The sequence below is a fragment of the Zalophus californianus genome, chromosome 3, assembly GCF_009762305.2.
Source record: "Zalophus californianus isolate mZalCal1 chromosome 3, mZalCal1.pri.v2, whole genome shotgun sequence".
Lineage (NCBI taxonomy): Eukaryota > Metazoa > Chordata > Mammalia > Carnivora > Otariidae > Zalophus > Zalophus californianus.
Genome location: NC_045597.1, coordinates 94,116,738 through 94,132,364, shown reverse-complemented (window position 1 = coordinate 94,132,364; position 15,627 = coordinate 94,116,738). Strand labels below are relative to the sequence as shown.

At 45.8% G+C, this 15,627-nt stretch overlaps 1 protein-coding gene across 2 annotated transcripts in view; it reads left to right on the top strand.

The window, feature by feature from the left end:
* The window catches only part of CFAP221 (cilia and flagella associated protein 221), a 92,376-nt gene that overhangs the window by 50,478 nt on the left and 26,271 nt on the right, over positions 1–15,627 (top strand). Inside the window, exons 9-15 of one of the 2 annotated variants that reach the window (XM_027588063.2) lie at positions 996–1,116; positions 1,207–1,318; positions 1,519–1,627; positions 4,507–4,594; positions 8,794–8,883; positions 9,822–9,920; positions 13,226–13,331. In XM_027588063.2, the coding sequence (XP_027443864.1) occupies positions 996–1,116; positions 1,207–1,318; positions 1,519–1,627; positions 4,507–4,594; positions 8,794–8,883; positions 9,822–9,920; positions 13,226–13,331 (725 nt within the window). The remainder of the gene's footprint in view (positions 1–995; positions 1,117–1,206; positions 1,319–1,518; positions 1,628–4,506; positions 4,595–8,793; positions 8,884–9,821; positions 9,921–13,225; positions 13,332–15,627) is intronic. The other variant, XM_027588061.2, reaches the window with a different exon arrangement.

Sequence of the window (15,627 nt, the reverse complement as noted above, 5' to 3'; positions counted from 1 at the left end):
TTCAGTAGGTATTCAGCAAATGGTTTGTGACCATCAGAATGAATGAATGTTACTGTATTCATATTTCTGTAATATCATGGACATACGTAATCCTGCAAAACTAGTGTTCACATATTCTCACTTAAAGGAATGCTTCATAGCATTGACCATGATGTAGTTCTACTACATCCCATAATAAACGACTCCAGGAGCTTCTGTAGGCAGGGTAGTAGCCCTGTCTGTATGTCCATAAATGTCCAAAAACAGTTTTTAGTTGCAGAAAAGATCTCGAACATTAGTCTGAGTCACTTGGGCATAATCATTCTTTTTCTAGGAACATACATCAGTGGAGGAATTTTTTTAAATGTAATAGATTTTGCTATTGAAAACCAACAGCCAAGAAATGAATCACACTAGACCAGGAGAGCATTTTTCAGCATGTCATATTGTCCATTTGTTATGTTCTTTGAGAAGGTAAGGAAGGGCCACCATTGGTAGACGATTTTGTCATACATGATTATAGTCTGGTATACTAACATTACTTTTATTTTAGCAGACCACTGTTTTGGCACACAGATTTATTTTCAGTATAGTTATAGTCATTAATGGATTGAAAGTCATGATAGTATCAGAAGGAACATATAAAAATAGGAACCTTGTGGGACACCTGGCTGGCTCAGTCAGTAGTGCACGTGACTCTTGATCTCAAGGTTGTAAGTTTGAGCCCCATCTTGGGTGTAGAGATTACTTAAAAAGTCTTAAAAAAAATAGGAACTTTGGGGCACCTGGGGGCTCAGTTAAACCTCTGCCTTCGGCTCAGGTCACGATCCCAGCGTCCTGCGATCAAGCCCTGCGTCGGACTTCCTGCTCCGTGGGGAGCCTGCTTCTCCCTCTCCCACTCCCGCTGCTTGTGTTCTCTCTCTCTGTCAAATAAATAAATAAAATCTTAAAAAAAAAAAGTAGGAACCTTGAGTTGTTGGATTATATAGTAATTTAATATCTGTTTTAAACTATAGATTAGAAGAATTTGAAAGATTAAATTCTCTTTCTAAGAAAGTAGACGTTCCTCCAGGAAAGGCAATGACACACATACCTTTCCAGCGACCGCCACCCAAACAAAAGCCTCCAAAGATTAAGGTAACCTGGGCATTATGCTCAACATGACGATGACAGAAGGAATGATAGAGAAGCAAAATAATGAATTTTCCCTCCTGATTTTGCTCTCAGGAAATCGAATATCAGAACTTGAGATTTCCAGTAGATTTATCGAATCCATTTGCTGTGGCAACTGTTTTAAACCAAGAACCAGGAAAACTGAAGATTAAAGAATTAAGAGAAGGTAACTAGTTGATCCATTGTAAATCAGCCGCTGGCCGAATAGGGAAGAATTATTGCTTGTCGCATTTATACTATTTATGAACAACAACAGCAAAACTCAGTTAGATGGCTGTTATGTTTTACCATTAGAAATGTGGTTCTCTCTTGGCAAATGCTTCTGATTTGATTACTGGCATAATCATTGTTTGCTCTTGCCCTCAGTTTTGGACCAAGGCAATGAGATTTCAAAAACAAGACAGATGAAGGAAGCACTCTTTGAACAGAAAGTCAGACAGGACACTTATGGAGAGATCGAAAATCACCTTAAGTGGTAAATATTGAGCAATTATTTATATCAAGGGACAGTACAGTGTTTGTAGTAATGGCTTTTTATACAGTGAGACACGATGAAATGTAATCGCTTTTTGTGCCCTTTGGAAAGTTTGATTAATCCCTCTTCTCCCCTGGACCTTAGAAGTTTCCATTCGGCATAAATCACCGTGACCAAACCATATTCTTCCCTAAGTGTGACCAGACAGTGGCAGAACTGGAGTGAACTGTGGGAGACGTCAGGACACTGCTCCCTGCTGGCCACTGCTGTCAGCACCCCATCTCTCGCTAGGGGCCCGAATCTCACCACCCTCCCCCCGCGCTCCCCTCAGCCCCATGTGCCCCCCTCAGCCCCATGTGCCCCAGGCTATCTGCTCCAGGCGCCTCTGGGGAGCCCAGCAGTGCGCAGGCTGGGGTGGGAGAGGCTCCGGGTGCAGGTTCCAGAACTCAGCTGTGAGACTTCTGTCTCGTGCTCCTGCAGTCAAAATGCAGCCCTGTCCCCAGGTTTTTACTGGATCATACCAGAAGTATCCGTGTGCACAGACTCCACTAAAGTAAACTTTAGAAACTCTTGAACCGAGCTAAAAAAGAGACTCTTAGAAAGAGTCCTGGAGAGGCCCCTTGCCCATGCCCCACGGCCGCACTTCCCAGACAGAGAGAACACGCGCTGACCTCCCGGGCCTTCACAGATGTCCCCCAGCCCGCCACCCTGCTTGCTCAGGGCAGTGCCCTTCATGTCTCACAGAAGCAACCTCTCTTTCCACAGCAGCCTCTGTTCCTGGTCTGGCCCTGGTTAAATGGGAAGTACTCCAAGTCACTGCCGATCATTTTTTTTTTAAATCCTCTTTTCCCTATTATAAAAAATGGCCACACTGTCATTGTAGAAAACCTGAAAAAAAATATATTGTTTAAGTGGAGAGAAGGGAAAAAAATCCACTATAATGCAATGACCACTGCCAACACTGGGGTATTTCCTTCCTTCTTTGCTTTGTAGCACGCCTGAAATCACATCCTCAATTCAGTTTTGAAGATTCTGTCATTCGCTGAATATTTTCTCCCGCCTTTTTTTGTCGAAAGATTTTTAAACCTGCCAGCAACACCCATACACACTTGACATCAGTTCACTAGTTGTTGACATTATGCCACATAAACTTCCCCTGTCTACACACGCGCACACACACACACACACACACACAAAGGCACACTTCACACACACCTGCTTTTGAAGCATTTGAAAGTAAGTTGCAAGCATCACGAAGCTTCGCAATTAGAGACCTTAGCACGTAGCTCCTAAGGACATTCTCCAACATTAGCATCATCACTTCCAAGAAATCTAGCACTGACACCATAATATTAGAATCACTAGCCTATCTGCAGATTTACCAGGTTGTCTCAATAATGTCCTTTCTATCCGGGCTTTTTGTTGGTTTGTTTTCAGAGAAGAAGAAGCCAGCATCCAAACAAAGGTCAGACCATTTGTATTTAGCTTCCAGGTCTCTCCAGGCTCCTTTAGTCCAACAGTTCTCCAGACACCCTCTCCCCTTTTAAAATCATAGCTACTATTTATTTTGAACACGTGCCAGGCTCCATGATCGATATGTTACATACTAGAGTTTTCAAAACTGTGCTAAAGCTCACAAAGCACAAAATTCACCATGTTAACCATTTTAAAGTGGACAATGCAGAAGTTTTTAGTGTATTCACAGGGTGGTGCAACTGTCACCACCACACAACTCCAAAACATTTGCATCACTCCAGAAGGAAACCCTATACCCATTTAGCAGTCACTCCCCATTCCCTGTCCCCTCCCAGCCCGTGGCGACCACCAATCTACTTTATATCTCTATAGATTTGCCGATGCTGAACATTTAAAATAAATGGAATCGTACATACATATGTGGCCTTTTGTAACTGGCTTCTTTCATTTAACACGGGTTGAAGGTTCATCTGCATCATAGTATCTATCAAGACTTCATTCCTTTTTATGGCTGCATAATATTCCATTGTATGGACCTACTACATTTTGTTTACCCATTTATCAGTTGACAGACATTTGGGTGGTTTTCACTTTTTGGCCATTGTGAAGAAGGCTGCTGTGAACATTTATATATGACCTTCTGTGTGAACACAGCTTTTCAGTTCTCTTGGGTACATACCTAGGAGGGGAATTGCTGGGTCATATGGTAACTCTATGTTTAACTTTTTGAGAAACGGCCAGACTGTTTTCCACAGCGGCTGCACCATTTTATGCTCCCATCAGCAATGTACAAGCGTTCCAGTTGGTCCACATCCTTGGCAATGCCTGTTATTTTCCTTCCTTCTTATCATCATCATCATCATCATCATCCTAGTGGGTGTAATATAGTACATCAGTCATTGTGGTTTTGATTCGCATTTCCCTAATGACTAGTGATGTTGGGCATCCAGATTTTTTTTTTTACTCATAAATATTCAGCCTGAGGGCGCCTCTGGGTGGCTCAGTCGTTAAGCGTCTGCCTTCGGCTCAGGTCATGATCCCAGGGGCCTGGGATCGAGTCCCACATCGGGCTCCCTGCTCAGTGGGAAGCCTGCTTCTCCCTCTCCCACTCCCCCTGCTTGTGTTCCTGCTCTCACTGTCTCTCTCTGTCAAATAAATAAATAAAATCTTAAAAAAAAATAAAATAAATATTCAGCCTGCATGGCTAGGAGAGAAGCTTCATTTTGTAGAACACAGTCTTCATCTCAGTTATGTTGCTGAAGTCTCTACAACTTCTCTCCCCCGTGGCCCTCCTCTGGTATCTCTGCACCTCCCTTCAGTTGTGGAGAATCTAAGCTACTCCATCCCCCAACGGGCCATGGTATTCTGATGGGTTCTGGAAGCTGGTATTTTTTTCTCCCCAGGCAGGTGCACCTTGGTAGAGATCCTATGTCTTTTAAATTTAGAAAAGACCTTACTGAAGAGCGGCAAAGAGAAAACACCAAATATAAGGTCAGAATCAATGCTAATTCAATGATGTTGATTGCACTAAATAGTTTGAATTCCTGCTATATGCAAGATGCCACATCAGAAGAAAGAACACATAGTTGGGAGGGGAGGAGGCTGATGACAAGTTAATTGCTAACCATAAATCAAGGCTAGCTGTAGATGTCACAAGAAACCTCTACTAAATATTGTGGGGAGTCAAAGGCCAGAGAGGAGAGAGAGCTCATCTAATTGGAAAGCTTCTTGGAAGACATGGTATGATTTTGGGAAAGGTAGTAAAGAGGACAAAGGCATTCAATTCAGAGGGAGGGGAATGCCTCAGATTCAGGGTGGAGTTCTGGTGTGAGGTACACCTGTCCCATGATCTGCAGAGCGTGAGAGTAAGAGGAACCCAAAGACAGAGACCAGGAGTGACGCCAGAGCCAGAGAACAGTTCCAAGTCAGAGACGCTCAAGGGTTTGAGCAGAAAGGGGGACAAACTCGTTGAGGGGAGGTGCCCACGGCTGGGTTGTCGAGGCAGCACGTGTGGATTCAGGGAGGGGTAGAGACGGGAGTGGTGGGACTGTGCCACACCCCTGGGCTCACCATGGCCTGTGAGACCTTGTTCCCTGAGGGCAGGTGCAGGGGACGCGGGGGCGGGGGGGACAGGCCCATAGTCACTGAAGCGCAGGACACACGTCAGCCGGAGGAGCTCAGCTGGGGCTTCCTGTCTCAGGGGCTCAGACTTGGTTGGTAGGACTTGCAGAATCACCCCGTGTCATATTAGTCTGCTTGGGCTGCTATAACAAAGTACCGGACTGGGTGATGTAAGCAACAGAAATGTATTTTCTCACCATTCTGGCAGCCCAAGATCAAGGTGTGTGATCTTCTAAGGGACATGAGGGAATGCTCTCTCTTCTTGACTTTTAGACCATCTTTTCCCGTGTCTTCACATTTTTTTTCCTCTGTCCAAACTTCCTCTTATAAAAGACACCAGTCACATTGGACTAGAGCCCTCCTCATTTTAATTGGATTACATCTTCAAAAACTGTATCTTCAAACACAGTCACTAACTAGTGAGCTAACTAGGGGCTAAGATTTGAACATAGGAATTTTGGAGGGACATGATTCAGCCGTAACACATATATTTAAGAGCTTAGGAGCATGAGCTTCCCATGCTCAGTGGCAGCATTGGGTAGGAGGGATTGTGGAAAAACATGTATCTTGTCAGATATGAATATATTTCTCATATAGAATACATTTTTCTTCCTAGATCTTCTTTCTGATTGGAGCCCAATCAGATATTTGAATAAATTTATCTTGCCTTTCTTTATTTTTTATAAGAGAGACAAAAGAATTAGTAAACCTCAGCATTTAGGGACGGCACATATTAGATGGGCATTGAAATTTAGTTTGATTGTAGTTCTGTTTCTCCGCACTGGATTTTAAAAACAAAATATTGAGTTTTCTGTCTACCCCACAATGGGATGATATTTTCTAACTATTCTAAAGATGAAGGTGACACAGACATGGCACGACCAGGTAGGTCAGTGTGACAGCGAAGTCTGGAATTGCCAGCATTTGGTCGCCAGGCAAACCCAATTGTGTGTTTGTTTCACAAGTGTGTTTAACGAGTGCCCTTTGTAAGACTCTGTGCTAGTGAATGAGCCACCGTCCCTGCCCTCAAGAAGGGCACAGTCCAGACGGGGCACAGAAACATTAAGAAAGGATTTAAAATGTGCCAAGTGCAGTGACTGAGGGGAAAGAAAGAGGGAGGATAGAATGGCTCCTAGGGGTCCAGCTTGGGTGAGCGCTGGCGATTTTATTTATTTATTTGTTTTTAAGATTTTGTTTATTTATCTGACAGAGGGAGAGAGAGCACAAGCGGGGGGGGGGTGGCAGGCAGAGGGAGAAGCAGACTCCCCGCTGAGCAGGGAGCCTAACGTGGGGCTTGATCCCAGGACCCCGGGATCATGACCTGAGCTGAAGGCAGACGCTTAATGACTGAGCCACCCAGGCGCCCCCGTGCTGGCGATTTTAAATGAGATCCCAAATACCAAAGAAGGGGGAAGATGAAAAGTTCAACTTGGGACCTGTTACATCTGGGGGCGGCTGGAGGGCATCCAGGTGGCGGCTGTAGGAACAAGTGTACCTCAGCAGAGAGGTAGAGAGTAGAGCACAGAACAGCGCCGTGACCTGGGGAAAACGAACGGCGTGAGAAGCCGGTAGCTCAAGGTGGGAAAGCCACAGAACCTCATGATTTGAGGGGAGAGCAGCAGATAGCGAAGGAGACAGAAGGGAAATGGTCAGGGAGGTCAGGAGAACTGGACGACACTAAAAAAGCAGATGGGGAGGGGTCCAGGTTGGCTGGGCCTGAGAAGTACACAGTGTGGTTGGCCACTTGGAAGCCCTTGTTTGCCTTCGCGATAGCAATCCCAGGAGAGAGGTGGAGGTAAAAAGCCAAATGGCCAATGGCTCAAGGAATGCAGGGAAGTGAGTAGCTGGTTTCTTGAGAAGTTGAGATGACCAGGGGCTAAGAGTCGAAGGGGATGAGGTGTCAAGGAGGGGGTTTCTAAATTGGAAAACTCGAGAGCACTTGTACACTAAAGGCAAGGGGCAATCGCAGAGGAAAGGGCTGAAGAAGTTTGGGAAGACGCCATGGTCGGAGGGGAAGATTGACCTTGAACAGGAGGAAGGACCATGGTGTCGTCAGGCTCACATGCAGAGAGGGGGCCATTGAAGGCTGCAGGTGGCCTTGTCCTTCCGAGTGCCCCTGGAGGCCAGGCCAGCTGCAGAGACAGCCATGAGCAGGGACTAGAGAGAGGACAGCAGAGAGGAGCGAGCAGTCACAAGGGTACCCAAAGGGCAGCAGAAAAGGAGCGGTCACGTCCTTAACATCACTCCCTGGGCCCCTGAGCCCCGGTGCAGGTGGACTGCAAGTGTTACGGAGACCCTATTCTGTGTGTCTGTGAGATCTCATCAGGCAGCTGAATCCCGGCAGGTGACCCAGTGGCAAGGAACACCTGGAGGCCCAGGCCATGTGGCAGAAAGCTGAGAAAAGAGAGCTGGGGAGGGGGAGCGGAAGAGGGAGTGGGAGTTACAGCAGAATGATGGGAGATGGTCATTGATAGTAAATTTCCGAACATTCAACATAAATAAGTAGAATATCGATAAACATATAAGACCTCGCCCTCCTCTCTCTTCCAGCTAACAACCTATTTGCCAATCCCTTCTTTAAGGTATTTTATTTTATTATTTTATTTTATTTTATTTTATTTATTTTATTTTATTTTATTTATTTTTTTTTTTTTTAGTGGTTTATTTTTCTGGGTCTCTCCCCACAAAATCTGTCTTTCGAGCTAAGGTCCACAGTCTCAGACTCAGCTCCCTGATAGGTGCAAATCAGAGCTAAACAGCTCACCACCTGATGACAATCATACAACTCTCTTGTTTCTCTTGTTAATGTGGTGATCCGAATAGATTGCTTCCAGTTAAGTCTTTAAAAATGATTGCGAACAGCGTACCTACAAGCCAAGCTAGATTTGAAAGTAATTTAACAAGTAATAAAAACCACAGATAGGTAAAAACTAACAAGCTTTTGCAGTGGACACAGCTCCTTTTTCCATGGAGTCAGGTGTATGCAGACACCAATCAAGCTCAGGCAGCCAGCCTTCCAGGGGAAGTGTCCCATGGCTCCTAGGGTATAGGACAGACAGCTTCAGGGCCCAGGGGAAGCAGGACGTGGGGGTGGGGAGCAGCCTGGAGGAGGACACTAACTCCAGGGAAGGGGTGGATCCCAATTCACCTGCACCATCCAGGAGAGGGGAGGAATTACGCACCTTTGTTAAACCCCATACTGGGGTAATCAGCTCCAAGGAGCTTGAAACTTTAAGTTTCTTTCTAAATGAAATCTCTGCACTCCCATGGTTACACAGTTTCTTAAAATCCTTCCTGTGAGTTTTAAATGCTTGGGAAATGATTTCCCAGAGCCACTGTCCGCTGGTGATGAAAATAAAGTTCTGGGTCTGCTCAGCTGTTACAACCCCCTATGTTTGAACAGTGAGTGTAATTATAATGGTCACTTTAACCCTCTGTCACCCACTCCCAACCAGACCTCACGTCTGGGTGTGACTGATCCTTTGATGGGTTTCTGTCAGTTTTAAAGAGATATACAGTTGTGTGTATTTGTATTCAATTTTAATATTTTTGGTGATTAAAAAACCCAGCTAGATAGAGGAGATCCTGTTTTGGATGAGGAATTTCAGCGCATCAAGACAGAAGTCAACCAGAAACGGGTTGTTCACAATCTAGAAGAAGTAGGTAACTTTCCTTTATTTGGGAGCTAATTATCAGCAGCCCTTTATATTTTTATTTTTAAAACACTAAACAATTTTATAGAAATGCTTTTACCAAGAGATATTTACTAAGTTTTAATTTACATTTTAATTTATATTTTTGGGGTGTTTTTTTTATTATATATTTGCAAGTGAAACATCAAAAATCATAATTAATGTTTCCCTTGAAATCAACAGCATTAAATTCTTTGGCTCCTGGAAGCCCCTCTACTTTCACCTTCCTAAGTCTCCTTTTTGGTTTCCCTTTGCTCTCCAAGCCTCCGTCTGCAGAAGGTCCTGGGCCTCTGTTCCTTGCCCCCTGCCCTTGGCGGGAAGGACACACGACAGGAGGCCAGAAGCCAGAGTCCTGGTCCCAGCTGTCTCACAGATTTGGGACCTGGGAAAAGCCCTCTTAGCCTCTGTGCCTCAGTCTCCTCAAACATAAAATGGGGATAGTGCCCCCCTCACCTGAGCGTCCTCTGTCATGTGATAGTGTCTAAAACACTAATTTTTAATCGTGACAATGAGAAAATTTGAGAGAGAGAGAGAGCGCAAGAATGGGGAGAGGGGCAGAGGGAGAAGCAGATTCCTCGCTGAGCGGGGAGCCCGATGCGGGGCTCGATCCCAGGCCCCTGGGATCATGACCTGAGCTGAAGGCAGACGCTTAACCGACTGAGCCACCCAGGCGCCCCTACACTGTCAATTTCTTAAAACCCAAATCTCAAACCCCATTTCTAGCCCCCAACCCAAGAAGTATTCCCTATACCGCTATGTACTCTAAAAGTGTGGAATAAACGCTCGTTCCATGGCAGAACAAATCATCACTTGATTTAGAATCAAACTCAAGAACATTTTTATTAAATGCTCCTACCTGGAGTTAAAATTTAAATCTAAGATGTGCCTGTGTTCTGTTTTCACAGAGAATCAAGGAATTCCATCCTAATTTTGATCCACTCATTAATAATACCTGGGTCAACAGGTTCAGGGCACAAAAGCGCTTTCAACAAGCCGCACGCAAGGTAAGTCCCAGCACCAAACAGAAATTTTAATTTGTTTAGTCCTCAGCACAAGAAAATCGAAAAATGAGGGGTTTTTTTTAAACGGTTTTATTGAGATATAATTCACTTACCATAAAATTCACTATTGTAAAGTATACAGTTTGGTGGTTTTTAATGTATTTACAGAGTTCTGCAGCCATCACCGCGGTCTAACTTTAGAACATTTAAAAAAATTTTATTGTAGTTAGCACACAATGTTATAGGAGTTTCAGGTGTAAGACATAGCGATTCAACAATTAATTTTAGAACATTTTTTATCACTGCAAAGAGAAACCTGGTTCCCATTAGTGGCCTCTCTCCATACCCCAGTCCCTGGCAACCACTGATTGGCTTTCTGTCTCTGTGGATTCACCCTTTCTGGACATTTCATAAACATGGTATCATAGGGCACATGGCCTTTTGTAACTGGCTCTTTAACTCAGCTGGGTTTCGAGGTTCATCCATGTACTGTACCAGTACTTCATTTCTTTTTATGGATGGATACTATCCCATCATCCCATTGTGTAGATACGCCATATTGTATCTATTCATCAGCTGAAACATTTGTGGTGTTCTCGCTTTTCAGCCATTATGAATAATAATGTTATGAACATTCGTGTACACGTTTGTGGACATGTGTTTTCAATTCTCTTGGGTATATACCTAAGAGTAGAATTGCTGGGTCCTGTGGTAACTCTAGAACAATTGGATTTTGATCAGTTACTTCTAGAGAGAACTATTGAGAATTCCTGTGGGATCTTATCTCATCCAGGCATATGGCTTCCCCTTCAAGAAGTGTCATCTCACTGCTGTGGCTTTTTCACCCTCACGTTGGCTTTCCACCCAACTCCTTAGAGCCTCTAATGGCTTCCTATGATCAGGATAAAAAATAAAGGGTGTCAAGTGACTCCCTGGTCTAGCGGCAGCCATACCTCTCTAGCTTAGCGCCACCCTCCCCCCACTCCCCAGCTCCATTCTCTGTGTCGTCCCAGCCCTCATCTCCCAAACACACCAACCCATTCCCTACTACAAACCTCCTCACCCTTCAACTGAGAAGACATTCCATCTCCCCTCCATCTGTGCATACTTGTCCTTTGGGCCAACGCAAGCCTATTTTTTCTTCAAGAACTGGCCCTTATAAGCGTTAGCACTGAGCCATCTCCGTGGTGCCTCTTGCATCTTATGCTGCCTGTAGGTCTCTTGTCCCAGCCACTGGAGTGTGGCCGCCTCGTGGAGGAGAGCCGTACCTCAAGCAGGGCAGAGCAGTGGCTGAGACCTGGACTCTGGAGCCAGGCTGCCTGCCCTTAATTCTTTTTTTTTTTTTTTTTAAATGGGCGTATGAGCAGTGGGGAGGAACAGAGGGAGAGAAAGAAGCAGACGCCCTGCTGAGCAGGGAGCCCGATTCGGGGCTTGATCCCAGGACCCCGGGATCATGACCCGAGCCCAAGGCAGACGTTTCACCGACTGAGCCACCCAGGCAACCCTGCCCCTAATTCTTGATGCCACTTATGAGCTTTCTGATCTTGGACAAGTTATAAAACCTCTGTTAGTTTCCTCCTCCGTAAGGATCACAGTAAGACCTGTCTCGGAGTTGTTGTGAAGATTAACTGGGTGAATATGTATAAGGGACTTGAGAAGTTTATGTTACAGCTTATCCATCAAGCAGTGTTTTCAGTCTGGACTGGGGACAGTACAGGGGGAGAAAGGCAGAACTCGCTGATCGGTGACCTGCGCACCAACCTCCAGGGCCCTGGGGGACCCTGTCCCTGCCGAGGTCTGTCTGGGTGGGCTGCTATGTGCAGAAGAGAGTTGGCCACAAGATGCTCAGTGTGGGGAAGAAAGTGGTGGAAAGAGGCAGCGTAAAGCTGTGCTCCGAGGGAGGAGGGCACAGCTGTTGACAATGGGCCAACAGCAGCGAGACTGGCCAGGCGGGCTTCCCCACAAGTGGGACCACCTGGCCTTTCTGGGCTGAGCCCTCCAGTGTGAAAAAAGCATTGTCAGCCATTATGTGCTTTGCTCTGAGCTATGGCTCAGTCTTTCCCTCACATCCCAGCAAGACTGTCAGATCAGGGTGCAGATACGTCCCCAGCCTGATGGCTTCCTGTCATCTCCCCAGCTCAGCCACAGCCCCGTCACTGCCCCCCCGCAACCCCACCTGGACCAGTGCAACTCCCCCTGCCCTCCCTGCTTCCAGGCCCCCCATGGCAGCCAGAGTAGTATTCCCAAAGCTGGAAGGTGATGATACCCCTCCCCTGGTAAGCCCCTCCAAAGGCTTCCCATTGCAATTGGAATGAAGTGCACAACTTTTTTCATTCTGGACTTCTCTCTGTCCCTTAAACATGTCTCATCTCTTCCTGAAGCGAGATCTTCATCCCTGCTGGTTCCTCTACTCTGAATTCCCCGGATCATTCTCTCCTCATCATTCCAGTTTTAGATCAAACCTCACCTCCCCAGTGAGGTCTTCCATCATTACCCTTGCAACAGTGGCCAGATCACCCCCTTTCCCAGCTTCCCCGCCCCTGTCATGCCCTCATGCATTTACTCTCTTTTATTTTCTTCATGATATTTATCTTGTTGATTCATTTAAATGTTTATTGTAACCAGCCCCCAAACACACACGCGCGCACACCCTCACACACACGCACGCACACACTTAGAACGTCAGTTCGGTGCCAGCAGGAACAACTCTGTTATGCCTTGAACAGAACAGGCCACAGCATTGGCACTTCATACTATTTATTTGTTAAATGAGAGTCCCTTACGGGATGGAAAGGGGTATTCATCGTGGACAAAATGGTCCTTTGGCCACAGCTTTGAGCACCGGTACCAGGCCCTTCCAGTAGCACGCACTCTGAACGCAAAGCACAGTGGCATACAGTTAACATTGCTCATAATCCACAGCTCGATTCCTATAGAACCATCTGTTTATTTGGTCCCTGCACTCTGAAAATAACACGGCGGGAGCATTACTACTCAGATACACTGAAAAGAAGCAATGTGAAACTATTCATTTTTTCCACTCTGGAAATAGAAAAACAGGGCTCATAAATTGGGCGGGACAAGGCCAGATGACAACTTGGTCTTTTTTTGTATTCAGGCAAGTCAACATGGCCGAGACCTTGAAGTCCCCATGGCCTCCATCTAGGGCAGCTGGCCATGGTCCCTGTGCGTTCTGACTTAGAGCGGGGGCCTTAGCCCTTAGCCGTGGTTGGGGAAAGGGAATCAAGTTGAATGCCAAAATGAGCGTGTACCAATGAATACTTGGAAATCATCCCTTCTAATTCCAGGTCATGGTTCATCGAAGGTTAATCAGTATGCTGACTGCTATTCATAACATGGACAAGGAGACCATAAGCAGGAAGCTGAGCCGAGGAAGACAGTCAGTAATAACAGGTAGAGCACATCTGCCAAGTGCAGCAAAGTTTCGACCCTAAGTCCTCTGAGCATGACTTTCCTGTATAAGGAGGTTAGCTGTGTAGAGGTAAAATATTTTCATAAATCACATCCATTAGGTTTTTTGTTTGTTTGTTTGTTGTTATGGCTACTGTAACGAATCACCACAAACTTAACGGCTTTAAACAACACAAATGTGTTATCTCACATTGCTGGAGGTCAGAAGTCTAAAAACAAAGGTGTCAACAGGGCTGGCTTCTTCTGGAGGTTCCAGCGGAGAAGTCTGTTCCGGGCCTTTTCAGCTTCTAGAGGTCCCTTCCTCACATCACTCTGACCCCTGCTTGAGTTGTCACATTGCTGCCTCTGACTTTGGCCCCCCTGCCTCCTCCTCACATGGATCCTGTGAAAACATTGAGCCCACCTGGACTACCCAGAACACTCTCCCCATCTCCAGATCCTTAACTTAATCATACTGGCAAAGTCCCTTTCTTTGATCATGGAAGGTGACAGAGTCACAGCTATCAGGGACAGAACGTGGGCATCTTTGGGGGGGCCACCATCAGGAGGCCTACCCGGAACATAAATCAGACCTCCAGGCCAGGTTTGGCTGAAATGCCTGCCCAACTGATAGTTAGCCAGCCCGGCTGACCCAGCCAAGTTGTGACAGCTGTGGAGTTTGGCCGTGGTTTGACCCCTTGTTTTGTGCCCTCGGTTCTCTCTGGTCACCAGAGAGACTAGGATGGTCAACATTCATATTTGTTGACTCACCGGCTACATCTTGTGTTGTCACAATCTAGCATTTTCACATAAAGCTTTTTTTTTTTTTTTAAGTAGACTCCATGCCCAGCATGGAGCCCAACACAGGGCTTGAACTCACGACCCTGAGATCAAGAGTTGGCCACTCAACGGACTGAGCCACCCAGGTGCCCTGCACATAAAGCTTTTTATCTCATATGATCTTTGCTACTTAAAGGAATTCCAGTCCTCGGATGCCTGGGTTGACTGGGCTGTTGATGGCACACTCTCAGTGGCTTTTGGGCTCCCATCACCCATCTTCTCTGCCCCACGTAGACCCATGGGCAGGTCCCCATCCTTCCAAACCCTGCCTGCCCCTCCCTAGCCTGAGCCCCAAGCCTGCCTCTTCATTCTTCCTCTCCTTCAAGATCTAGATGGGTGGTTTGGTTTGGTTTGGTTTTTTAAAACATTTTATTGCATTTTAATCTTTTTTTCCCCTCTTTTTGGCCTGATCCAGTGCTGTTCATTGAGTCCATCATCAGAGGCAAGAAAAGACTTGCCATTCATCACAAAAAGGGGTGGGCTGAGCTTCCCCTTTGGTACACCCTCTGAGGAGGGTGTACCAAAGAGGTGGGCTGGGGGACAGCAGGTGCAGGGTGTGGAGTCCTGCAGAGGACAAGCAGCCTGTGCAGCCCTTCCCTGTGGACATACCCGACATCCAGCAGGACCCTGTCCCTCCTCACAGATAGCACCCCCAAACTACGGCTTGGGCACAAGACCCACAAGGCCCCAAGGGAAGAAGGAGCTCTGGTGTCCCAGGCTCAGGCCCTGAGTACCTGTTCCTCGTCTTCCTCCCCTTCAAGATCCAGATGGGTATTTTGTTTTTCATAACCTTTTTTTTGCTCTTTAATTATGCTTTTTAAAAAATCCCTCCTATGTTATTCTTACGTCCAGTATTGATGTTCCTAATGAAGAAACGCTTGTTTAAAATATTGTAAAATTTATCTGTGAATTATGTATGGACCCCTGTAAAATGTCTTCATGCGCTTTTTTTTCTTTAAATTTTTTTGTTGTTACGTTAATCACCATACATTACATCATTAGTTTTTGATGTAGTGTTCCATGATTCATTGTTTGTGCATAACACCCAGTGCTCCACACAGAACGTGCCCTCCTTAATACCCATCACCAGGCTAACCCATCCCCCCACCCCCTCCCCTCTAGAACCCTCAGTTTGTTTCTCAGAGTCCATCGTCTCTCATGGTTCGTCCCCCCTCCGATTTCCCCCCCTCATTCTTCCCCTCCTGCTATCTTCTTCTTCTTTTTTCCTTAACATATCTTGCATTATTTGTGTGAGAGGTACAGATCTGTGATTCAACAGTCTTCATGTGCTTTTTTTTTAATGTAATCTTTTTCTTTACTGACAAGGACAAAGAATATTCATTAGAGATCCTTTCATCTAATGAATTGTAGATTTTTTGGAAGTAAAAAATAAATCTTTAAAAACTGGAGAATGGGTGGGATAAAGAACAAAAGAAAGCTAGGAACGGGACCGGCTGCG